Below are 23,938 nucleotides of genomic sequence, written 5' to 3' on the forward strand. Positions count from 1 at the left end.
CTTGAGGTGGAGTTGGTTCGTTAGCGGAAAAAGCCATGTTGTTCATTGTCAAGTAGGTGGACCCTGGCAGAGCAAAAGATGCAGAGGGGCGTGTTTGTGTAACGGAGCCATTTTGCATGACTGAAATGGCCAATGTATGATATCATATACACTATCTATGATTGGCAGCTAACAGCCACTTCCTCCCAATCCCAACTTTTGTTTATTGTGTGACAGTGGAATTATGCTCCTGCTCCAGGCATTCATTTCCATCATCCAAGCTTCTTGATCCAAGCTGATTTGGCTGAGCTACGCCCAAACAAAGAATACGTCAATTCTTGAAAGACAGACCCTGCGAATGTCTCCGTCTTTCAAACTTTTGGACGTTCCCATTCCAAATTTTCAATTGAAGCATGAGGTCTTTATTAGAAAAAGTTGATCAGCATGCTCGAGAGTACCCTTCTGACCAATTTTCAAGTTGGAAGTGGGCAACTTCGGGGCGGTGGACCGCCCGCTCTTTTGTACCCCTTATCCACCATTTGGACCACCCCGCATTCAAGACATTCTTAATGAAGTGTATAGTTTTTAAATGAATGAAGTTGATAAGCATGTTCCAGCGAACCTTTTGACAAAGTTTCAAGTCCAAAGTGTGGAATCCCACGATAGTACATACTATTTCGATAAATCATGAATCCGGCGCTGATCTCCATGTACGACCTCCATAGTAAACTCACATTACATCCTCCCATTCAAATTTCTATAATGAAGTGTAGGTTCTTTTTTAATACAAAGTTGATCAGAATGGCCAAGAGCATAATGTGCGAAAGTTTCACGGCCGAAGTGGGCAATCCCATAATCAAGATTTAGCTTACAGGATTCATGCATTTATACAAGAGGTGTCCGACCTATTTAATTTCCACTTTTTCCACTCCTGCGTTCTTCCCTCTTCCCCCATTCTCAACTGTTGGCCCGTTCAAGTATACAACTACCACCTACGAACGATTGTCCGGCTTCAACCCATCATGTCAATCCTACGATTGCCTTGATCCGATTGCCTCTGAGTGAATGGCAAGTCCATGGCGTGTACGCCCCACTACAACACCCGCGTTTCTTGACACTTCGCGTTCTCTTGTACATTCGTCTACCACGATCAATCGTAGCAGCATTCATTGCAAGGCCTTTACTCCATTGCTTCAAACAGTGTTCTTTACTTGCAGCAACCTCCCTTACAGCCTTTGTTACGTGCGACAGCTGATAGCCATTGTATACAAGCAACTTTATTTACATGTAGCAGCCTACTTCAATACATACGCCTTCTTATGGATATGGATATTTCTCTGGTGCATGGGATGGAAGGAGTTTGATATATGGACCTGGTTGCTCCATTTAGAACGTTTGGATGATGCCATATCAGCTATCAAGCACACTGCAATACAAGCAATCGTCACCTGGTTGAGCTGCGATAGAAAACGACTAAGAAAGAGATCGAGAAAAGGATACATGCCAGCAACGATCACATGGCTCTTGTCAACCAACGTTTTGGATTTGCAACGGTTATGGATGGATGGATGCAACCAAGTACAGTCATGGGAAACTTTGGAAAGCTGCTTTGGTTACTTGGGACGTCGTTAGCAAGAAGAAAGGAAGGATCCTGTCACATGGATACAACTAAGGGTGATGATGAATTGGAATGGCATTGACGAGAGGACTTCTATCTTTGATGTACCACCATGGGAGAATCGATGTACTTGAGTAAAGCTATGCTGCAGCTGTTTGGGAAGGAGGTGTTTGTGACGGCAGCAACAACAATACAATGACATACAATGATACCCTATACCTCTTTGTGATTCATCCATACCTTCTTCCTTTGGCAATGTTGTTTTTTTACCATACTTACTCAATAAACATCCACAGCACCATCGCTCATTCCTCGACTTGAAATGAATGAACACTGAATTCAGCATGATTGTCAGAGTATTATACAATCATCTCGTATGTACAATGAGTGTATATGGCTACGTGAAGTTGGATTGAATGAAGGTTCCAAAGCGATTACAGCGTCGTATGGAGACGCTTTGATCACTTTTTTTCATATCACCCTGATTAAGGTTTCCTCGTTCATATGCTAGCCAGATGATACTGTAGAGTTGCCTCTTAGCACTTACTATGAAGACCCCCGTTATCACTCTTTACAACTCCTTATCCACGCAACTACGATCAATTGGAATTTATGCATTACTACAATGACTTTTTTTTCGACGTGCATCATGCAACAATGTGTGTGGGGTGGGGATTGAACACGATGATGATGTTAAAAATGGTGCGAATATAAAAGGAAAATGATGATGCATCAAAACAAGATAATACACGTAAAAGGTTGGAGAATGAAAGTGAAGGATAATGAAGTGGCATGGGTTCTATAACTCTAACTTGCTCGTCACCGCCTTGTTGCCGGAGCGTTTAACGAACCACAAGTACATTTCACCAATAGACTCCAAATCGTCCATATACCCATCGATGTGTTCATCTAACAATGGGATGGCTTCGGTGACAAGTTGTTGTTTTCCCTCAAGTTCCCGCTCAAATTCATCACCTTCCTGTGGTTTGCCATCAAAGTCCCAAGCCTTGAGATAATGCACGATCTTGTTCTTGTTGGGCATGTTCTTGTTGTAAGCGACATCGCGATCCATCATCCATTGCACGGTACGATCCCAACCCATGGCTGGCAACAAGTAAATATCCATATCCCATTCCTGTGTCACACGATGCAACACTTGCTTGGCATGGGCAATGGTCTTTTTGCGTACCTCCTCTTGAGTACTTAAACCTTGCTCAGTGACATCCCATCGATTGGGTGGACCAAACTCAAGCACACAATGCTCCACCAACCCAGCAGCAAATAATTCACTCGCTGAATCCAAAGCTTGTAATTCGAATCCTTCCACATCAATCTTCAAGAAATGGATTGGTTGGCGTAAAAGTGATGACACATTTTTGAGACTGCCGATGGCTACACCGTTATTGTCGGTGGAAGCTTCCAATCCCTTGGCATAAGCGGCATCAATTTCCTGTGGGCTGTTGATCAATGTTTTGTCTGTGCCGGTAAACAACTTGTCAAAAGCAGGCAACGTATCCAAGCGAATCGTTTGCGTTTGCATGATCGTGTTTTGGTTGGCAAAATCAAGGAACCCAATACCGCCATCATTGACGTTATAGTTGGACATGGACACCTTGCGGAATTTATCAAGGACGGCAAAGGGGAGAACTCGTAGCCGCGGTGATACTTGATTAAGACGTGCGCCAAGACCAATTACACCTATCATGATCAAACATTTTTGTATGAGCACATGGGTCAACGAAGACGATGTGTGCGTATGTACGAGGAAACCATCACCATACACACACAACAGCAGCAACAACAACTTACTACGCAGGTTTGTTTGTGGTTCAAAAGCAATAGTGTGAGCACCACTAGCACTAGCGACCATAGAAAACAAGCCATGGTTGGATCCTTTTATCCGAAAAAGGTGTGAGCGTGTTAATAAAAGCTAATAAAGCCTGGTGTCTCTTTGTCTTGATCGACCAGGAGCAACAAAAGCAAAAAGCTATATACCATACCTGCATCGACCATAAGCAAGGGGTGTGTGCGAGTGGGGTCACGACGATACACACGCAAAATCCATTTCATCAACGTATAAATACGATGCTCACGTTCATAGTGTCTATCAATGTCGACAAGGTGGCCTTCGGAAGCGATAAAGACATCGGGCTTTGTGTTGATCTGAAACATGTGGTGTTATTGGATAAGCTCATACACACTAGCCAAAAACTTACAAGGCCAATATTCCAAGACTCAAGTCTTTCAGCATAGGCAAGCGCGTTACCATCCTTCAACCGCATAGTGATCTGATCAGCCGTTGGGGCTACCAAAGGCAAGTCTTTGGTCGACGCAGGATGTTGCCCTGTAAAAAAATTAAGGAGGGGTGAAACCCAACATTAGTAACTTTTTCGGCGCCTAACATAAACATAGGTGCAAACACACACACGCCCCCAATAAAAATAGTATTTTGCTCCTGCATTCCCAACAACAACGTACCAGGCATATATGTTTTTGGTGGTTTGATTGGTTGATTGTTTTGGAATAGCACAGGTTCAAGATGTGCTTCAGCTGGAGGAGGTGGTGGAACAGGAACCGGTGGTGGTGGTGGTGGTGGAGGTGGTGGTTGGGGAATATCAGGTGGTGGAGGTGGTTGTTGTTGATCTTGCTGTGGGGAATCTGGATGGAAGGGTGAAGATGATGCTTCATCCTTATTATCAACAGAGGTATGTTGTTCCTAAGAACATGATGAGTTTGCGTGTTACGGTAATCCACAAGAGCTGGCGTGTATTTTTAACTTACGTAGGAAACGCAGTTGCCGTTCTCGTCGCAAGTCTCTCGGGAATTATATGTCCAAAACATCAGGTTGCCAATAAAAAAGATAAAGACAAGGCCAAGTAGCCATGACTTAGAGCCGAGCCACGGTTTCATCGTGGAGGTATGTGGAGGAAAAAGTACGAAAAAGTAAGAGAGAGGAAAAGGAGGGTAGAATAAAGGAAAGAGAGTAGAAAAAAGACACCATTACTGCGGGCCTAGATTTGGTGGTTTCTTAAAAGGCATTTGCCTAAGCACTAAAAGGATTAACTTGTTCTCCCTCTTGACAGCAGCAAACTCATTACTCTTTCTCTTCCTCCTTTATAAGACCCATCCTTCCCTTGTTGTATTGTACGTGCTCATCTTGCATCTCATCCACCTTTGGATAATCCAACAATGAACATCTTTATCTTTCCATGCCTTTATACCGGCAATGTACCATTTGGCAATGGCGATATGCAGCTATTGACTACAGAATGTCGATCCTTTTACGTCGATCATGGATTGGGGTGTATTACGTTGCACCAACCATTACTAAATATAAATCCCGTCAGTGAAGTACGACTCAGTGACTCGTATTTATGGCTTTGCCTTACCTTTCTAGTGAGCTGCTGGTTACTTTATACACTCACACGGTCGTTTACAGCGTGTCACATGTACTTGCTCCCTTTCCTCTTTGCTGGTATTACCTGTGTCATCTCTTTTTTTCTGCAACTATAAAGCTATATGAGAAAATTTATTGGCTGCCTATAACTAAATACCAAGACGTACCCAGCATCATGGTAGGCCAAGCATGTTTCAGCCATTGTATTGGTTAGCCAATGAGCCTTACAACCAGCACGGTGGATTGATGCATCCAATGTCTTTAACTTTCATTGACTTCAGGACCACGTTATGCGGCATATGGCAAGATGCAATGTGTGCTTCATGAGGCGTGTATTACCACGGCATAACGTACCATTGGGTGGGGTTACAACAATAAACGTTCATTATTAAGCCTGTGTCTGTGTGTTGTTATAGTACCAGATCCATATTCAGGGGCACGTAACAGGATCATTTCAAAACAACAGATCTCATATACATTCATGATACAGTATTTGAAAGCCGAGTTGTCATGTTGTATCTCAGGGGTTCAGTGATGAGCTATTGACTAATTGCCAAAGATGGAATGTCAAAAGATGAAGAAGAATGAAATGATGTTGAATCTGGCTATAAACATTTTGCTACGCTCAACATAGATCATATCATCTCTTGGGTTATTTAGACTGATTCATTGGCAAGGATGAATGTTTGCAATAGCAAAACTTGAAATGACAAGTGTGAAGCGAAAGAAAGCAAAACGGCTGATAAAAGTGCTGAGCTGCTAGGCTTAAATTGGATATCAATCGGAGCGCAGCACGCATGAGAGAGCAAGAGCAAAGAGCCGTTTTTCCTGGCAGTGCGGGCGCAGCTGACTATGTCATGTCCTTGGCAACGGTTGCTATCTTTAACTGTTGGATGGTTTGAATGAAATGGGAGTTTATTGGTGAAGCGTAAATGGTAAATTACATTGAAGTAATGACATGGATAATGGCAATGGTTGTTTGCAATCAAGATTCATGCACAAAAGGGCGGCAGCATCAACCACCTTTTTTTACCTTTTATCTCGAGGGATGATGCTCTTGTGCGACTCTCATTACATCAATACCCTTTTCGAGTCACGTTGCCGCGACCTTCAAAGCGTTTGCTGCACGTATCTCTCTCCATATTTATCTCTTTTTCCTTTTTTCCACACAAGCACACACATACTCGCTCTCTCTCTCTTCTACAACAACGTTATGGTATGTACAATGGAGCCATCGTATAGGCAATCAGATGCACTGGATTGACACGCGATCTGTTGTTGTTGCGTAGGCTGATCAACTTACTCAAGAACGTATTGACGAATTCCGTGAAGCCTTTCAACTCTTTGACCGTAACGGTGATGGGAATATCTCGGCCAAGGAATTAGGTGTTGTTTTGCGTTCGTTTGGTATGAACCCAAGTGATGCTGAGCTGCAGGATATGGTAAGCCATTATGTTCCTGGATGTGACAGGATGAGCCTGTGTGTGCGTTTGGGTACGAGACGTTTTTTAACATGTAAACGCAATAGATCAATGATGTGGATGCTGATGGTAATGGCACTATTGACTTTGATGAATTCCTTGGTCTTGTACAAAACCTGCAATCCACCAATGAAGCCGATGATTTGAAGGAAGCATTCAGGTAAATCAAAAATTGTGGGAGAAGGATGTAGCAGGTGTATTGACGCTATGATTACATGGCAGAGTATTTGATACGGATGGCAACGGATTGATCGATCATCAAGAACTTCGAGATGTGATGGCATCTTTGAATGAGCACCTTACTGAAGAAGAAATCCATTCCATGATTGCTCAAGCCGATATGAATGGTGATGGCAAGATCAGCTTTGAAGAATTCAAGTTGATGATGGGATCCAAATAGACGTATGAAGAATGCAAGTTCTATACCAACATTATCAATTACACAACATCACATTTCACACTTGTACGCATCTTTTGTAAACTATCTTTCTTTTGCATTAAACTTTATGGTAATTCCAACAAAAGCCCGACATTGCCCATTCCCCCATCTTTATTTATCTTGGGCCCATCTACATCTATTTTCCTTCTTGCTCTCTCTCTCTCTCTTAACTCATACGCACATACACAAGCATTCTTTTGGTATCATGACAGCTATTCCCAAAGTATTGACAATTGCTGGTAGCGATAGCGGAGGGTAAGAGTTTATGCATGTATAACAAGGGAGGTTGTCCTGACATAATACAACACGATAGTGGTGCAGGAATTCAAGCCGATCTCAAGACTTTGACATCGCTCAATGTATACGGCTCCTCGGTGTTGACTTCATTGACTTCGCAAAACACATTGGGCGTCGATGCGATCCATAATGTGCCCACCGACTTTGTGCAAAAGCAGCTTGACGCGGTGCTCAGCGATATTGGCACGGATGCTATCAAGACCGGCATGTTGGCTTCTGGTGCTATTGTTCAAGCAGTGGTTGACACGTTGAAAAAGTACAATCATGACAAGTTGGTGGTGGATCCTGTGATGATATCGACAAGCGGTTCCAAGTTGTTGGCCGAGGACGCCGTGCAGACATGTATTGACAGCTTATTGCCCATCACGCTTGTATTGACTCCCAATGTCCCCGAGGCCGAAGTCTTGTTGGGAATGAGCTCTGGTGCTATAAAGACGCTCGATGATATGCGTACAGCTGCCAAAAAGCTTGCCGATTTGGGTCCTCGCAATGTATTGGTCAAGGGTGGACATTTGCCTGTGGAACGGAATGGCGAGAAATACGTTGTGGATGTCTTGTACGAGAAGAAGACGGGCGAATACCACGAGATTGAGAATCCCTATTGTGATACGAAAGATACTCATGGCACTGGATGCACTCTTTCTGCTGCTATTGCTGCCGGACTTGCTCAGGGCAATGATGGTATGTTTAAGGGAAGGGAAGCAAACATCTCAGATGATCATAGGCTAATGTTGATGTAATCATAGTGGTTATGGCAGTAAAGAAGGCTACAATCTATATCCAAGATGCCATCAATGCATCTCACGCATCCATTGGAAAAGGTGCTGGTCCTGTCAACCATCTTCACAATATCCATTTACGTCCCTATGCTTGGTAAGTGCACGATCTTCTCAGAATCCATTCGTGTATTTGGATCATCTCACAAGCTTCATCTCATCGTCTCAAACCTTATCTCTATAGTAAGAGCTATGTTCAAGCATTGAAGGAGTCACTACCCGATGGCGTGTGGGACGAATTCATTGATCACCCATTTGTGCGTGGCATGGCCGATGGAACATTATCAAGAGAAAGCTTCATCTTTTACATCAAACAAGATTACCTTTATTTACAGCATTATGCTCGTTCAGCTGCATTGGCCGCTTACAAGTGTAGGTTTATTATGCAAATATACATGTACGTGACCATCAACTCTAACTCATACATTGTATAGCACCTGACATCGACATGGCCGCAAGAAATGCGAAGATCGTATTGCATATCCAACATGAGATGCAGATGCACTTGAAGGTAAAAGGCAGCAACGGGAAAGTTCGGGTAAGTAAACAGTATCTGATGTCATGGAAACGATAGTACTGCGAAAGCTGGGGCATCTCCAAGGAGGATATCTTGGCAACACCCGAGAGTGTCTACAACGTAGCCTATACGCGTTATGTCCTTGACAAGGGTAAGCATGAAATACTTTTACCCTTTCATATCAATTGACATTGGGTTCCGATTTCTCCCACAGGCGCAACCGGAGATCAGCTTGATCTGCAAGTGGCCATGGCTCCTTGTCTCCTAGGTTACGGTGAAATTGGTGTGAAGCTTTACAATGACCCCAACACCAAGCGAGGTAAGCACGTGGGACAATGCAATGGGACAATGTTTTGACAGTTCCGAGAATTGCCGATGACTCACTCACCCACTCATAGAGGGTAACCCATATTGGACCTGGATCAAAAATTATGCTGAGGACGACTTTCAAGATGCAGTGAGAAACGGAAAAGGTATAGTGACCGAATTTTTTTATTCGTGTGAATGGATGGACTTATGGGGTGTATCTATGAAATAGCACTCTTGGAAGAGCTTGCCGTTCATCATGTGTCGACCTCGCCTTCACGTTTCAAGGAAACTTGTGAAATCTTTGAGCAAGCCACGAGACTCGAAATTAAGTTCTGGGAAATGGGTCTTCATCGTAAATAGAAATGTAGAATAGTTTATATGTTGTATGTTGTTGTATATCTATCTAAACACTAGGTACTAAAGATGCTCTCCTCCGATCAACGGCTAAGCGTTTGAGATCTCCCTTAAGCCATAGAATGGGTAATGAGAAAAAGGCCATAATGCACACAGCAGCAATAAGTGAGTTGCGCATGTTGCCTGGTGGATCGGCTTCTGGTCCTGCACGTAATGCGTTGGCAATGACTGTGAAAATGAGCATGACGACCGTATCAAGGGTCCAAATGACATTGGATGCGATAGCCTCGGGCACCGGATATGACACTAAGGATGCATTAGGATAACCAAATACGACAACAAATGATGGTAAATATTTTTACCTTCACATGCATATTCCAGTTGCACAGGAAGCACGCCCATGGAGAAAAATCCAATCAAGAAGCAGATACAAATCAAGGGTCCGTATCCATTTTCAACGACTATTGTTTGTCATGGTGAGTCAACATACCAGAAATCTTTGCTTTCACCCGCAAACTTACTTTGGAAGATTAACATGACATAGGTAGCGACCACCATCGGTGTGAAAAGCTTGATGAACATGAGATGCTCGCCCCTTTGTCCAACAAAGTACCCCATCTTGTAAATAAAAATGATTAGATTTAAGCACATGCATGCATAGATGGAGGATAAATGTATACTCACAAAAGTACCGCCGACATAGCCAGCAATAGTTAATACGGCCATTGCGATGCCTCCTTGTTGATCCGTATAGCCGTAAGGCGCCGCGGCTTGAATGATAATCACAGAGATGGCATAAAACATGCCACAGTTGACTCCTGCAACAATGACAGTGCTGATGTATTGAAAGTTTTTGCAAAGCATTTTGACACCTTTCCAAATCGATGTTCTTGGTGCAGCGGCACTAGCTGAAGGAGGAACCTTTGGCAGCTTGGGTGTCAACAAGATGGGGACGGCACAACATGTGCAAATGATGCCAACGACCTTGAACTATAGTGAATGTGAGTGTTGCTGTGTTAGTCATAGAAGATTCTTAGGCTTCCAATATGATGCCTACCATCCAGGGAACATTTTCGACCGATGGAGCTAGGGGAGGCATAATCAATGGTGCCACAAGCATACCCAAAGAGATAGCTGCGGATCAAAAAGATGAGACGCACGTCCACTGCTTGTCGGTGTTTCGCTTTACTTACAGACAAATGTGTTGCCGATTGTACGATCTTGGGGTGCAAACCAAGTAGCGACAAACTTGAAAGGTGCGTGCATGTGTGAGGAGGAGGGCTTCATCATCATCATCATCAATACCTGCATCAACATACCTTTGGAGCAATACTATTATAGAATTGATGATGCATGATTAGTATCTTCACTTTGCTGATTGAATCAGGAGACAACAACGTACTTGTATGCGAATGGACCACCAATGCCACCAATGACTTGGCCAACCATAACGATGGTGTATCTCTTCTCTGGTGGAGCTGCAACGGCTGCATATCGGATCCATGCTCCAACCAAGTTGATGATCCCTGAAAAGGAAATCTATACCAGAACGTTTTAGATGATCTTTGTTCTAGATAAAACCAGCAGCATGGGTTTACTTACACAAGCCTTGATACCAAATTGTTCATAGGCCCATCCAGCTGGTAACGATAGCAACGTATTCACAATAGCGCATGCATTGGATAACCAGTTTAGCTGATCAAAGTCGATTTGCATCCACTCGGCTGACGGTGTGGGTGCACTGGAGCAAGTGGTCCACATAATGTTACAAGCAGCATTCACCAACATTATACTGACAAGGACAATCCAGGCCATGAATGGCGTCTTGTTGCTGTACTCAATCTTGTCTTCAATGACATGGTCATTGGGCAATGACGGCGACCGATTCTTGATACCCGAGGACTCCATACTATCCGGCGTTGACGTTGCAGTTGAAAGAGACTCTCCCTGCATGTTGTCGTTGGTCGAGGTCAAGCATTAAATAGATTTTAGCTTTTCAAGATCATCTCCATATATAGACAAGCTTGTGTACCTTACTGCCATCATAAAAAACGCGGGTAACAACGATACCACATCGCCGCCTGTAGGTTGTCATCTATTGTACTACCCATATTGCGTTTGGTCTTTGCAATGCTTTGGATGCTGGATCAAAGATCGCCTTATGAGAAAGTGGGGGGGGGTTGCTGCATATAAGAGTGCATGTGTCATTTAATCTGCTGCTGGGGTTATTGATGCAAATCCATCGACTGAATCCATTTACATTGCTATATGATACGTCTTCCACAAGCATGTATTCTTTGATTTACGTGATGTAGTGGGGTGCATCAGCTACTGATCCAACATCGTTAGGACTCGGGTAACACTTTCCTCTAGGGGAAGACAGCCATGGCTGCTTTGGAAAAGCAATCACCCGAATCGCCACTCCCGGAAAGATCCGCTCACTGAACGCACGGCTTCTTCTGGAAAACTTTTTCCAAAGGATATTAAATCAAGGAACATCCACTCATTCACATCATGTCTCATGTCGGGATAAACTTGGATAAGCTGGGAAGTTCTCATTGCTCTTTGTTTATCATTTGGTAGGTGTGATCGGCAATTTTCATGCACATCATAATGACGCAGCGTATTGTACCTTGCTGATTATGCTTGTAAGCTCATTCATAAAACAATGACTGCCCATTGATTGTTAAAGGTGCATGGTGGGGCAACCATAAACGGATGCTCCTTTTACAATATGAGTGATCCATGATAGCCTGAGAGCCTTACTTGGGAAGGCCATTCAAGACACTTTGAGTGCTACCAGAAACGCCACCTTTTCCACGACGTAGCATCAGGTATCCCCGCAACACCCTATTATCCTTTTTGTATATCTCTATGACAAAAGCCATGCGTATTGTTGGCGGGCACGTCATAGTAAATAGGTTCAATGTATTGTGCATAGATGAAAGCATGCTATTTGGTACGTACAGGCCGAGCTCGCACTAAAGGCATGATTGGTGACGTATGTTTTAATAAATCGACTTTTGGGCTTCTTCACTCAGCCATACTTTTGATCAATACCATAGTCGTTTATCCTGTGCTTCCTTGTACCTGATGTCTTGTACACCCACACCACCTTACAATTCGTCCCATTCTTTTACACTACTGGTAAATGATATCTATTACGTATACGACCAGCACCACCAATTCAATAAAAAAACATCAAAAGCTGATACGTCTCATGTGAGGCATGTAAGACGTGGTTTATTATCCGTGGAGGCGTGTTGTTGAGTAGTATTGTTGGATGTTGGTATTGAATAGCAACCATGTACCATAATCATGTCCACATAATTCGCACGCCAAGAATGTATGCTAACAAAAGGATTCAGCTGCCACTGTAATCATTCCATGTTGAGAAGAGAGCATCCAAAAGCAGTAGGCGAGTGAGCATAACGTCGGCGTGCACTGACCATGCTCCAGGTTAATGGTCAAGCTCGGAGCGTCAAATATTATGTGAAGACTTTTACCCCAACATCTGTTGTTACTCTTTAGTCCCCGGAGTGTATAGGCTCATCAAGACATGGCAATGGATGGATGGTTAAAGGTGTTTAGGAGGAAATAGGAAATTAAAACGTAGGCATACAATGCTGCAACAAGCCATATAATCCGTCATCATACATGTGGATCAAGTTTGACGGCCAACAATGAATCAGGGATGGGATTCTAAAAGTTTCAAAATAGGGGGCCACTGATGCGACATTGGATCAGCGACCCGAATGCTGGACAAGGTTTGGTTTTAAAAAGGGATCCCAAAACACGTCTTCTCTTTCCTCCTTTCCTCTCTTTAATCCCACAACCATGGCTGAATTAGATTATCTCGCCACAATCCCTGGTATTCCATTTCCTCAGATATACGAAACTATGATGGATTGGAAAACGCCTATCATTGCTGCCATTGCATATGAAGCAGGTGTTCAGGTACTATCAAGAATATTTGGTTCCTCAGCAACCTCCTTATCACGCGTGGAGGCGAAAAAACGCGGCGACCAAACCGCACGCAAATCAAACCCCTTGATGACAGCCTTTTGTCTGGCACATAATATGGCTCTTTGTATTTATTCCGCTATCACATTCTACAACATGGTGAAAGGATTGCATAAGGCAAGGACACGAGATGCACCGTTATTTGACCGGGTAAGTTATAGAAAAGGAAATGGATTACAGCAAAAGGCACAAGGAGTGGGATCGGATGAAGGGGGTAGCAGAAAGGTTATTCTGATGATGGAAGGGGACTTGCATATGCGTGTGTGTTGTATATACCTCAACCCACTAACGTATCATCTACCCCATCGCTTTTGATGTTTGGCGGAAAAGGTGTGCGACCTAGACGAGTTCTTTTGGAGAGACACACTTGCCTATTGGGGATATCTATTTTATCTCTCAAAGTACTATGAAATGGTGGATACAATTATCATTGTGCTCAAGGGACGTCAACCATCATTCCTACAACTCTTCCATCATGCTGGTGCTTTGATCACCATGTGGGCTGGAATCCGCTATCGTTGCACTGCTATTTGGATGTTTTGCACGTTCAATTCGTTCATTCACACGGTCATGTACTTTTACTATGCAGCGACCACTGTTGGCCTTCATCCTCCCGGCAAACAATACTTGACATCGATGCAAATCATCCAATTTGTGGTGGGCGTGTCACTTGCTTTGGCATACTTGTTCTATCCTGGTTGCTCTAATTCGCCAGGCCAACGATTTACGCTCAAGATCAACATCATATACGTCACATCCCTGGTCGGATTATTTGCCAACTTCATGCGTAAGACGTATGGTCGCTCTCGGAAGGACTCCAAAAAAGAACAACTAAAAAAAGAATAAGAAGCACCGACAACATTGCAGCATGGCGTGATTCGATGCCGATTGATTACGCTTTTTATCTTCTGGAGATATCACTCACTTGCTTCAAAGAGCAATAAAAAAGCAGCTATAGTAAGGATACCATAGACCTTCAGCTTGTACAGTGACATCTTTGGGTGGATTTTTTTTCATGGTATCCATGTAACGCAAAAGCGGCACTATTCTTGAATGTGACACAAAACCTAATCTCAACGCCAGATGCACGACACAGGTGTATGCACACGCTCGTATCAACGAGAATAGTAATAGGGATCTAATGATACAACATGATTGAAAGTTTTGTGGGACTTGTAAGCTATGTATTGGTGTGATGTATTCGTGGATTGGACATGGTGGTAGTAACATCATTTGCCGTCAACGGCATTATTGTGTGATATGAAGGTCTTCGATACATAGGTCTTTTAGACTAGAAAAGGGGAAGACTTGCTTGCAGCATCAATGTTGCATGGCAAACCATAAATAGGGAATGTCTGTTGCAGTGCATACATAGCTCCTTTGCCATGCTTGGGCAGCTGCACCACTCGATGTAATGATTGGTTTTTAGATTTGTGAGCGTACATCCAATAGCCTGCAAGTGAGCCGGGTAATAGCAGAAGCGTCGACATCGATATGCATACATAGGGTCAGGTTGTACCGGACGTTTTGTACCAGCACGTTGCTAGGTAAAATTTACGTTGATCACAGCGTACCTAAAAGTCACGAGTGGACGTAAAATAGTTATTAGATACCATGGTTCTTTATCTTTATGCAAAGCGCATTTCTCGAGGAATAGAATCTTGAAGCGTAACGCTCCAATCGATCCTACCGTCAACATGCAAACATTACTTAGAACCTTAAGCCTCGGGATTTGAATCAAAGAAACGAAGAAGTATGGTATCTTTATGTTTTCCTACGCTGTAAGAGTGATGCTATATGGAAAGTGATCTTTGTTCAATGTCTCGTGGCCAGCCGCTAATAGAGCTAAAGATGCAGGAGGAGCTTGCTTGTGTAACACAGCTGGCTGGATAGGACTGGAAGGGTCAATCCTCCTATTGGTGGAGAATGCATGATTGACCTTCGCCCTGGCTTGCATGTAGTAAGGTCCGCCTATTATGGTAGCCCGTATGAAATGGTTTGTTCGCACATAAGGTTGCATGCGATAGCGTAGGTAATCATAATGTGTTCATGTACTCATGCCACATTGTATCACAGCTCACTCTTTCTTGAACATATGAACTAAGCTTACAATTAACCATGCTTTCTTTGAGGTGACAAGCAGTATTGTTGGCTACCATCATTCTCGAATTTATTATCTTTTCAGCACAAGTATTCGAGGATCTATGATGCTTTTCGTCTACTACCACACACCATGTAGGAAGCTTTAACGAACGATACACCCGATGATGCAAACGATCCCATCCCCCTTCCCGAACTTCAAATTTCCGTCTCCTCTTTCAATCCAAGTGATCCGCGTCTTGCACAATACAAGCTAAATGTACGATACCCTCTCAAATAACATGTTGAACCCAATTTTCATTCAATGGAAGTCGAAGAATAACTTAATTGTAGGTAGGATGGATGTTTATGAAGTAAGTAAGATAAGGGAACAGCATTTGGGATTAAATAAAATACGGAGTGGTGAATCACATAGAGACAATAGGGGCGAATGTGTCATTGTATTCTTGGTTGTTGCTTGCATAAACATCCTCCATCCATGATTGCTAACTGATGCGTGCATTGACTCGAGTATTCCAATACCGTGCAAGGCTGTAAACTCCTTCTTTGATCAATTCCATCTCATCCATCATCCTCATCCTCAGCCATATCCACATGACATGATCCATAGTCCCTGCTGACAACGCGTCAAATAACCACCATGGTTCATACTCGCATCCATCCATCCACCATAACCATTCCACATCCAATGTGTTGGTAGAAAGAAGCCCCAGAGATCGCTGCTGATACGCTTCCTTGCCCATCGACCCTTGGTCTCCATGTTTCTTGTCGCTTTCCATCACAACTCATCCAGCCGAGGGTTGCTTGTATTGCGGCGTGGTTGACGGCTGATATGGCGACATCCAAACTTGACGCACATCATTAATGGGCCAAGGGAGCCAAACCATGCAATGTATCCATTCCTTCCATCGCATGCACCAAAGCAATCTTGAGGCCCATATCCATATCCATAAGAAGTTGTATGTATTGAAGTATGTCGTACACGTAAATAAAGCTGCTTCTATACAATGGCTATCTGCTGTACACGTGAACAAGGCTGTAAGACAAGTTGTTGCAAGGGAAGAACGATGTTGGAGACAATGGAGTAAATGCCCTTGCTAATAGCAACTGCTGCAATGAATGCTGTTACGATTGGTCGTGGCAGACGAGTGTGCAAGAGAGTGTGTTGTGTCAAGAGACTCGTGTGTTGTGGAAGAGAGACATGAAGGCTGTGTACGGGCCATGGACCTGCCATTCAGTCAAAGACAATCGGATCAAGGCTGTTATAGGATTGACATGATGGGTTGGAGCAGGACAATCGTTTGCAGGTGGTAGTTGTATACATGAATGAGCAATAGTTGAGATTGCGAAGAAGAGGCAAGGGGCTGAGAGTGGAAGAAGTGGGAAATCAAGTAGATTGAGATGACATTTTTTTATTTGACCGTTGCCTAGTCAAACCCTCTCGGGCCAAGAATGATGAAGGTTGGGATGATGGATCGAAACAGGAGAATAGTTCATATGCGGTGGATTGAGCAACGATTTTAAATGGAAGGAAGAGGCTATTAGTTGGCGTTTTATGACCTGGAATTTGGACAGGGTACACTCATCATGAAGCATTGTTGTTCGCTGCCGCTAACAACGTTTCATTACAGCGATAGTCTCTAATTGCAAATATGGATGGGCAAAAGATTGCAAGTTCCTGTAAAGATGGATACTAGTAGAAGGATTGTAGTATGGTTGCATAAACATGCAAGCTTATTTTAAGATGGTTACTCCACCACAGGTAGTGTTAAGCCATTCAAAATCACAGTTTACGGGGGAAGCCAGTCATTCATCATTTTTGTGGGGATGGATAGAATATGCTTTATCAGATGGAAATAGCGATTGACACGGCTGTGAAGTAAATGGCTGATCGATCCTTTTGTTATGCTCAAATGGTTTAAAGCACGTGTATTGTTGCGTACGTTGTGATATCATTGGAGCGTATTTTGGTTATGACGTGCTCGCAACGATGATAATGTGAGATAAGGTCCCAAGTACCCGGTGGTAATTGATATGCGTGATGATTGATGCCTCGATTGATCATCAATAGTAGAGGAGTGCAAAGATTTCTAAGCTGTTGGTAATAGGTGATTAAGGAGACAAGGGGCGAGATTCCAGCATTTGGGGTACAGCTTATCAAGCACTGACAAAGCTTCCCTTGCTTAGGTGGGACGAGCGGAGATTTGTCAAAGCTTACACATATTATCGACCGCTCGGGGATACCTCCAGCGTATATATAAATCATGCTCGCGAAATACGTGTATCTTCATTCTTCACTACTACTCCTCCACACATACATCCTACAACAATGGCTCCTAAAGTTCACATGTGAGTATCGATTCTACGTCATGTACGCCTTTACTCATATCGTATCGTATCAACAGCGTCTTCTACTCCACCTACGGTCACGTCTACCGCCTTGCCCAAGAAGTCCAAAAGGGTCTTGAAGCTGTTGGTGTTGAAGCTAAGCTCTTCCAAGGTATTCTTTATCAGCAACCATAACATGTTTTCCTCGTATTAAAACATGATCTCTTTTTTCTTTAGTTGCCGAAACCCTCTCTGATGAGATCCTCCAAAAGATGCACGCCCCTGCCAAGCCTGATGTTCCTGTCATCACCGTTGACGACCTCAAGGAAGCTGATGGTATCTTGTTCGGCATCCCCACTCGTTTCGGTACCATGCCCGCTCAAATGAAGGCGTAAGTAGGCAAATCTTCCTCATCCAATAATAGCGTGTACTGACATACTCCGTTTCATTTTATCAGATTCCTCGATGCTACTGGTCAATTGTGGGCCGCTGGTGGTCTTGCTGGCAAGTTCGCTGGTACCTTCTTCTCCACCGCCTCCCAACACGGGTATGTATAGCTATTTTGTTTCAACCATACAGATGTATTAACATGCATTTTAAATAGTGGTCAAGAAACCACCGCTCTTACCGCCGTCACCTTCTTTGCTCACCACGGCATGATCTACGTGCCTTTCGGTTTCGCCAACACTGTAAGTATTTCATTCGGAGATGAATGCGAGGAAACACAGCTGCAGCAAAGTTCTGACACTTTCTTTAATCATGCAGCATCTCTTTGACAACTCTGAGGTCGTTGGTGGCTCTGCCTATGGTGCCGGTACCGTTGCGTAAGTGGATTGGATTGGTATATGGAATGCATTCAAGGCATGTTCTAATGACGTATGATATATAGCAACGGTGATGGTTCCCGTCAACCTAGCGAGAAGGAATTGGCTATTGCCAAGAACCAGGGTGAGAACTTTGGCAAGACCGTCGCCACCTTTGTCAAGGGCAAGACCGCCTAAACAAGCTAGAAGCGATATAATACCAAATAAAGCCAATTCTCCCAACCAACAATAGTATCTGCTCAGTGAATGAATACGATTGGGTATAGTGATTGAGGATGCCTAAATACGCTATGGCAAGGTTCTTGGTGCTCTTTATCTTTGCAACAAAGCATCATCATCAGGGGCAGTGGCTGCATTTAAATAGCCTTGCTTCATTGTGGCATATGCAGCAAGTCTCATGATGACGATTAGCTGCAAATATTTGGCAGCTTTGGGATGCTTGTTTGTATTGGCCGGTTATCTTATTCAACATGATCATGCATTTTTTCAACATCATTCTCGCTTATCTCCTCATGGCATCGCACATGTGCATGATTGTTCACGCAATCAATAACCTCCTTCATATGCATACCAGCGTGTTTGCTATACCGCCAACTACACTTGAAATCGTTGGCAGGGAGGAACCCAACCAAAGGCACGAGGTTGCCATGATACGCATTGACAGCTGTGTGTGGATACCATTGGTTACTCAAAGTGGCTCATGCGTTGTTAAAGATGAATGGTATTACCATGCGTGTTGATCCTGGATCCATATTGCACAATAGTGCTGAGCCCTGAGTCAATTATAGAACATGGTAGTATAGATGGGCGTTTCTAAGAGACAACACGTGTATCATTGCGCATAGCACATTATCGTATACATGACCTTTTCAACCTCTTACGTGAATCACTGTTTATGTCAATGATCATATGACAGGCAAGCGCAGTAAATGTCAATGGGAATGCAACCCATTCATTAATGTTTTGGATTAGATGCATATGCGAAAAATTTGCATTCACGTTTGACAACGGCATTCGTATGATGAAAATGATAGGCACAGGAGTACCTTGAAGGTGGACGCTTATCATTTAGAAAGAAAGAAAAAACCATGCTGGTAAATGATGTATGGTGACCCTATTTTTAGGGGCGACAAAGTCAGATGCTGTTGTTCGGCTTCCGGAAAGTTGCATTTCCTCTGTACCGAGTTGACAATATTTTGCCTCTACCCGCGCCTCATTGTAGTTCCTTTCTCTTTCCGCTTTCTTTTTTTCTCTCTCGCCTTTATCATCCCGGCTTGCTTTATTAGCGCGTCGTTATCATCAGCATGTCAACCACGGATGATTATGTTGCGACTACACGCACCAACGACGAGTCAACACCAGGTGCCACAACACCAAATGACACATCGGATCATGATACAGCCTCTCCTTCACCAACCGAAGAAGAATCTACAAATACCCTATCACCCTCATCCCCAACTATGGCACCTGATGAATCAAACACAGAGGTGGATGATCCAATTGATAGCACATCATCTCTTGATAATCCAAGCCCAACCACTACAGAGGACGTTGAGCCAACAACATCGACAACTGACAACCCAAAAACATCATCAAGCGACCCTGATGCACCATCCGCTTCAAACACAACATCAGGTAACATGGGTGACTGCATACTATTTTGAGAGGGATATGGAAAGAAATACATAGCACTCAAAAAATAGCACACACATCCACTTTCAGACACCAGTGACACTGTAACCAGCAATTCGGATCCACCACCTACAAGTGATGGGAGTGAAGCATCATCCACAACATCCGATCCTCCGATTACTAGCAGCAGTGATTCTCTTGAACCAAGTAGTACCACATCTAGTGATAGTGAACCTCCATCATCAACATCTCAAACACCTGATCCTAGCAGTGATACTCCTCCTCCTTCGCAAACCAGCAATGCTAGCGATAGTGGAAGCATTGAACCAACAAGCACACCACCTCCTACTGATAGTAGCTCGACCAACATTCCTCCAAGCCAATCTACAGATAGCAATGAGCCAACGTCTTCCGATCCAAGTAGTAGCAGTGATATCCAAACACCCACAACCACAAGCGATGACGTCTCAACAACCTCAGCGGAGGAGCCATCATCATCTACGACATCCTCATCATCCACTGAATCAGCATCAACTAGTGATCCTATAAGCACCACTACCACAACATCCGATGTACCACCATCAACGACAAGCCCTCCTCCTGAAACGAGTACAACCACAAGCATACCATTACCACCATCCACAACCACAACTACGGAAGACATTACTACCACTACCACTACTACTGAAGAAACGAAACCAACAAGCACTACCACAGATCCACCTCCTCCTTCGGAAACGACACATTACGTTACAACAACAAGCTATATCACGACATCTACTGTCATTGTCACCAATGGGCGTACCGAGACTGTTGTTACCACCATACCTACCCTGTAAGCTGACAACAAATATGCATCTCGTCATTTCGCTTATATTTATTTATGCATTGATAGCATTGTTACACCTTCTTTACCAGCTGAATCCCAAACAATCAGTGGTGGCTCAACGGCTGACACAGGCACGATTGTTGGTAGTGTGATTGGTGGCGCTGCTGGGTTAGGTATCATTATTGCAGGTCTCGTTTTTTGGATGAGAAAGAGACGACAAAACCAACGACCACGATCCATCCCTCTTGAAATGACCAGCCACTATGAAGATGACTTTTATGGCGATCCCTATCGATATTCAATGGCCACCCGAGGAAATGAGTATGGATGGGGCAATACAAGCAACAATAGCTCAGCTCCAGCTGTGGTCACCTATGATACGGGTGTTGAACAATCACCATGGCAACATCCATCATCATCACCACCGCCACCACGTGTTGATGTGCCTCATTATAGAGACTAACAACAACATCTACCACATTTGTAAAATAATCATGTACGATACTCAAAATAAAAGTGACCTCGTTTTGCATTGCATCAAAATCAATTATCCAGCCAATGTTAACAATGTAAGTAAAGCATATCCATGTTTGTATTGCCATAATATCATTTCTACTTTGCTCCACCTAATCTTCTTCCGTGCCCGTGTTTGCATCTGGTGGCAAGCCATCATCCTCTGTATCAAAGAATTACATCCTTTAGCGTCCTTTACGTTGTACCCTTTGATCCAATGCGCCTCCTTACCTCGCCTTCGATATAGTGTAATCTCTTGCTGCTTGTAATATCGTCGATTCTCCTCGTCATAAAGCACCAAATTCAAGTAATACCTCACCGAGAACCTCTTGTTAATGTCTAAGGAGACCACAATCAGCGACCTACATTCGATATCCAACGACACAAAAGCCCAACTTTACCTCTGAATGTGGGGGTAAGGTCATATCCACCCAAGAACAACCTGATGGGAATGATCTCACCTGTGTATTAAATGGGTATATGAGTTGCATGATATCCAAAGAACAAGCATTTCACCTACCGCGTACGGGTGCTCCATCCATGATTTCGAATTTGCTCACTGTCTCACTCTCGTTGTAGGTATTTGGGGCTACACGTATCCACATCATACGTTAAACCTCTTTTTCAATGTTGCCATCCATCATCCATATCCAGTCCACTCACCAAAGCCAGTCGTCTCACGGCGTACAATGCATAATTCCATGTGCTTGATCTTGATACGCACCAATAAGAAGAAGATCTTGCCGACAATGACATCTTTCAGGTGGTATCTATATAAAATCGAGAAGCTTGTATTAGCAGACGAGCAACGAGCACGTGATGTTACTTGTCCACTTGCGTTGATTTGTTGTATTCGAATTCAATGTGTAAGCAATCTTCGATGCCGACTTCCATTTTGATTGAATGTGGATCATCCTTGGGTTCATGATAAGATCGAACGAGTAAATCGGATTCACGGATCATGTTCCCCATCCTCCTCGCCACGATGACGCGTATAAAGTATCTATCATCATCACCCTATTGTAAGCCTACCAACAAGCAGAGGGCATTGGGTGTTAAGAAGCATACCTAAGCTGTACGTTGATACCATAGTAGCATTCATACTGCTTTTCCACGTTTCGAAATTCAAAGTCCATTGTTGTATTCTGCCGTATCTCTCCAGGCGCTGCCAATTCTTGTGATAGACACTGAAACTCTTTGCTTTGAGACGAGTCATTAAGGACAACTAGAGCGTGTATGTATGTGACAATGCGCATGAGCGAGATGGCCAACATGGCACGCATGGATACCCCTTACCAATGGCACCAACGCATTCGACGCGAATCCCATTGTGTTCCAAACGTTTACCGTGTCCCACCCTGACCAACACCTGTTTCAAGAAGGAGAACCACCACCCCTTATCAGCAATTCATTGTGATAGTTATTTCCTCTATCGCTCTTTATACCTTTCCTCGTACGGGTTCTCTGTCAAAATAAAGTGGAAGTCTTTCGCGTGGTTGAGATCGATTGATTGCGATATCAAAGGTGCGACGTTGTTCAGCGTCGTCCAACTGGATCTTGACGTCAGCAGGAGCAGATAGACCAAACAATGACTAGTAGAATAAGGTTGTTAGAGAATAAAAAAGAGTGATAAATAAAGGATTATACTTGCAGCAACTGACATCCTGGGATATATGGTAAAAGGATGGTAAAAAGAAGAAAGAAAAGAAAAGGAGAAAGTTGCCGGAGGAGAAAGGCGGAGGCAAAGGCGCTGTCATGCAACATTGAAGGTTGCACACACACACACACACACGACGACGTACATCTCTCAGGTACTTCCGATTTTCAACGCGTTTATAAAAGACGCTTCTCTTTTTTATACTTAGCACGACCCCCTTTGAGGAATGCGATAAAGGGGCTATTTGACGTAATAATGAGGATCACATCTATTATTGTAAGGCACCCATGTACACATACACACTGCACCCGGGTCATCGGACCAGCTTCCTTACATCCTTCCGATTGTAATATTAACTTTTCTTCTTCTTCAGACGTAAAGCTGTGCCTTTCTTCATATGTCAACCTCTTTTCGACTGCCTTTTGGTTATAACGGTGCTCCCCCTTGGCCATCACTCTATTGGCCTTTCAGTCCTGATTTCGTTCCACTGAATCTCATTGCTGATGTGCCTCATTCTCTTTTTTACTTGAACGGTAATACCTTGTTGGCTTCTTTGATCTCTCTATCCTCAATGATCCCATCCTTTAGATATATGGAGATTCACTGTTGTATGGTCAATTATCTTCGCACTCGTCGTCTACCTACCGGCTGGTAAGCATCATGGATCAAAGAACGAGTATCGAGGTATATCAAGGTATGTTGTTGATCTGCTGTTGTTATGTAGGCATGTGGGCATTTATCACCTTGGCCAAAACAAAGACATTTCGATGGTACATCCTGATGACGGTTCCTTTCATATTCGTGCTAGGAGGATCACTCGCATCGTTTGTAACAGGAAGTATCATAGGCAAGTACTACTAGTCAT

General features: G+C 43.6%; 8 protein-coding genes across 8 annotated transcripts; 5 read left to right on the forward strand and 3 right to left on the reverse strand.

Moving 5' to 3' along the window:
- Positions 1-2,396: 2,396 nt before the first annotated feature.
- Positions 2,397-4,507, reverse strand: O0I10_002871 (uncharacterized protein; the record flags this gene model as incomplete). The annotated part of the gene is made up of 6 exons (XM_058482948.1): positions 2,397-3,295; positions 3,407-3,490; positions 3,598-3,760; positions 3,814-3,941; positions 4,076-4,313; positions 4,379-4,507. The coding sequence occupies 6 exons, from the start codon at positions 4,505-4,507 to the stop codon at positions 2,397-2,399; spliced, it is 1,641 nt and encodes a 546-aa protein (XP_058346037.1).
- A 1,700-nt stretch (positions 4,508-6,207) lies between these two features.
- Positions 6,208-6,875, forward strand: O0I10_002872 (uncharacterized protein; the record flags this gene model as incomplete). The annotated part of the gene is made up of 4 exons (XM_058482949.1): positions 6,208-6,210; positions 6,284-6,436; positions 6,523-6,635; positions 6,698-6,875. 4 exons carry the CDS (start codon positions 6,208-6,210, stop codon positions 6,873-6,875), a joined length of 447 nt encoding a protein of 148 aa, XP_058346038.1.
- Positions 6,876-7,119: 244 nt separating this feature from the next.
- On the forward strand, positions 7,120-9,173 carry O0I10_002873 (phosphomethylpyrimidine kinase; the record flags this gene model as incomplete). The annotated part of the gene is made up of 9 exons (XM_058482950.1): positions 7,120-7,169; positions 7,228-7,892; positions 7,958-8,084; positions 8,172-8,359; positions 8,422-8,498; positions 8,562-8,655; positions 8,719-8,823; positions 8,903-8,977; positions 9,043-9,173. The coding sequence occupies 9 exons, from the start codon at positions 7,120-7,122 to the stop codon at positions 9,171-9,173; spliced, it is 1,512 nt and encodes a 503-aa protein (XP_058346039.1).
- A 43-nt stretch (positions 9,174-9,216) lies between these two features.
- On the reverse strand, positions 9,217-11,120 carry O0I10_002874 (uncharacterized protein; the record flags this gene model as incomplete). Its single annotated transcript, XM_058482951.1, has 9 exons — positions 9,217-9,473; positions 9,530-9,628; positions 9,689-9,785; positions 9,852-10,157; positions 10,225-10,301; positions 10,361-10,415; positions 10,487-10,499; positions 10,570-10,706; positions 10,770-11,120. The coding sequence occupies 9 exons, from the start codon at positions 11,118-11,120 to the stop codon at positions 9,217-9,219; spliced, it is 1,392 nt and encodes a 463-aa protein (XP_058346040.1).
- A 1,884-nt stretch (positions 11,121-13,004) lies between these two features.
- Positions 13,005-14,036, forward strand: O0I10_002875 (uncharacterized protein; the record flags this gene model as incomplete). The annotated part of the gene is made up of 2 exons (XM_058482952.1): positions 13,005-13,340; positions 13,521-14,036. The coding sequence occupies 2 exons, from the start codon at positions 13,005-13,007 to the stop codon at positions 14,034-14,036; spliced, it is 852 nt and encodes a 283-aa protein (XP_058346041.1).
- A 3,583-nt stretch (positions 14,037-17,619) lies between these two features.
- O0I10_002876 (NAD(P)H:quinone oxidoreductase, type IV) lies at positions 17,620-18,619 on the forward strand (the record flags this gene model as incomplete). Its single annotated transcript, XM_058482953.1, has 7 exons — positions 17,620-17,639; positions 17,696-17,790; positions 17,856-18,009; positions 18,076-18,165; positions 18,223-18,307; positions 18,384-18,442; positions 18,508-18,619. The coding sequence occupies 7 exons, from the start codon at positions 17,620-17,622 to the stop codon at positions 18,617-18,619; spliced, it is 615 nt and encodes a 204-aa protein (XP_058346042.1).
- A 1,127-nt stretch (positions 18,620-19,746) lies between these two features.
- Positions 19,747-21,366, forward strand: O0I10_002877 (uncharacterized protein; the record flags this gene model as incomplete). The annotated part of the gene is made up of 3 exons (XM_058482954.1): positions 19,747-20,077; positions 20,165-20,909; positions 20,970-21,366. The coding sequence occupies 3 exons, from the start codon at positions 19,747-19,749 to the stop codon at positions 21,364-21,366; spliced, it is 1,473 nt and encodes a 490-aa protein (XP_058346043.1).
- Positions 21,367-21,529: 163 nt separating this feature from the next.
- On the reverse strand, positions 21,530-23,870 carry O0I10_002878 (uncharacterized protein; the record flags this gene model as incomplete). The annotated part of the gene is made up of 10 exons (XM_058482955.1): positions 21,530-21,579; positions 21,648-21,755; positions 21,818-21,877; positions 21,937-22,005; positions 22,080-22,186; positions 22,255-22,419; positions 22,485-22,641; positions 22,713-22,785; positions 22,862-23,008; positions 23,859-23,870. 10 exons carry the CDS (start codon positions 23,868-23,870, stop codon positions 21,530-21,532), a joined length of 948 nt encoding a protein of 315 aa, XP_058346044.1.
- Positions 23,871-23,938: the final 68 nt, after the last annotated feature.

Source organism: Lichtheimia ornata (genome assembly GCF_029851405.1).
Source record: "Lichtheimia ornata isolate CBS 291.66 chromosome Unknown scaffold00009, whole genome shotgun sequence".
Lineage (NCBI taxonomy): Eukaryota > Fungi > Mucoromycota > Mucoromycetes > Mucorales > Lichtheimiaceae > Lichtheimia > Lichtheimia ornata.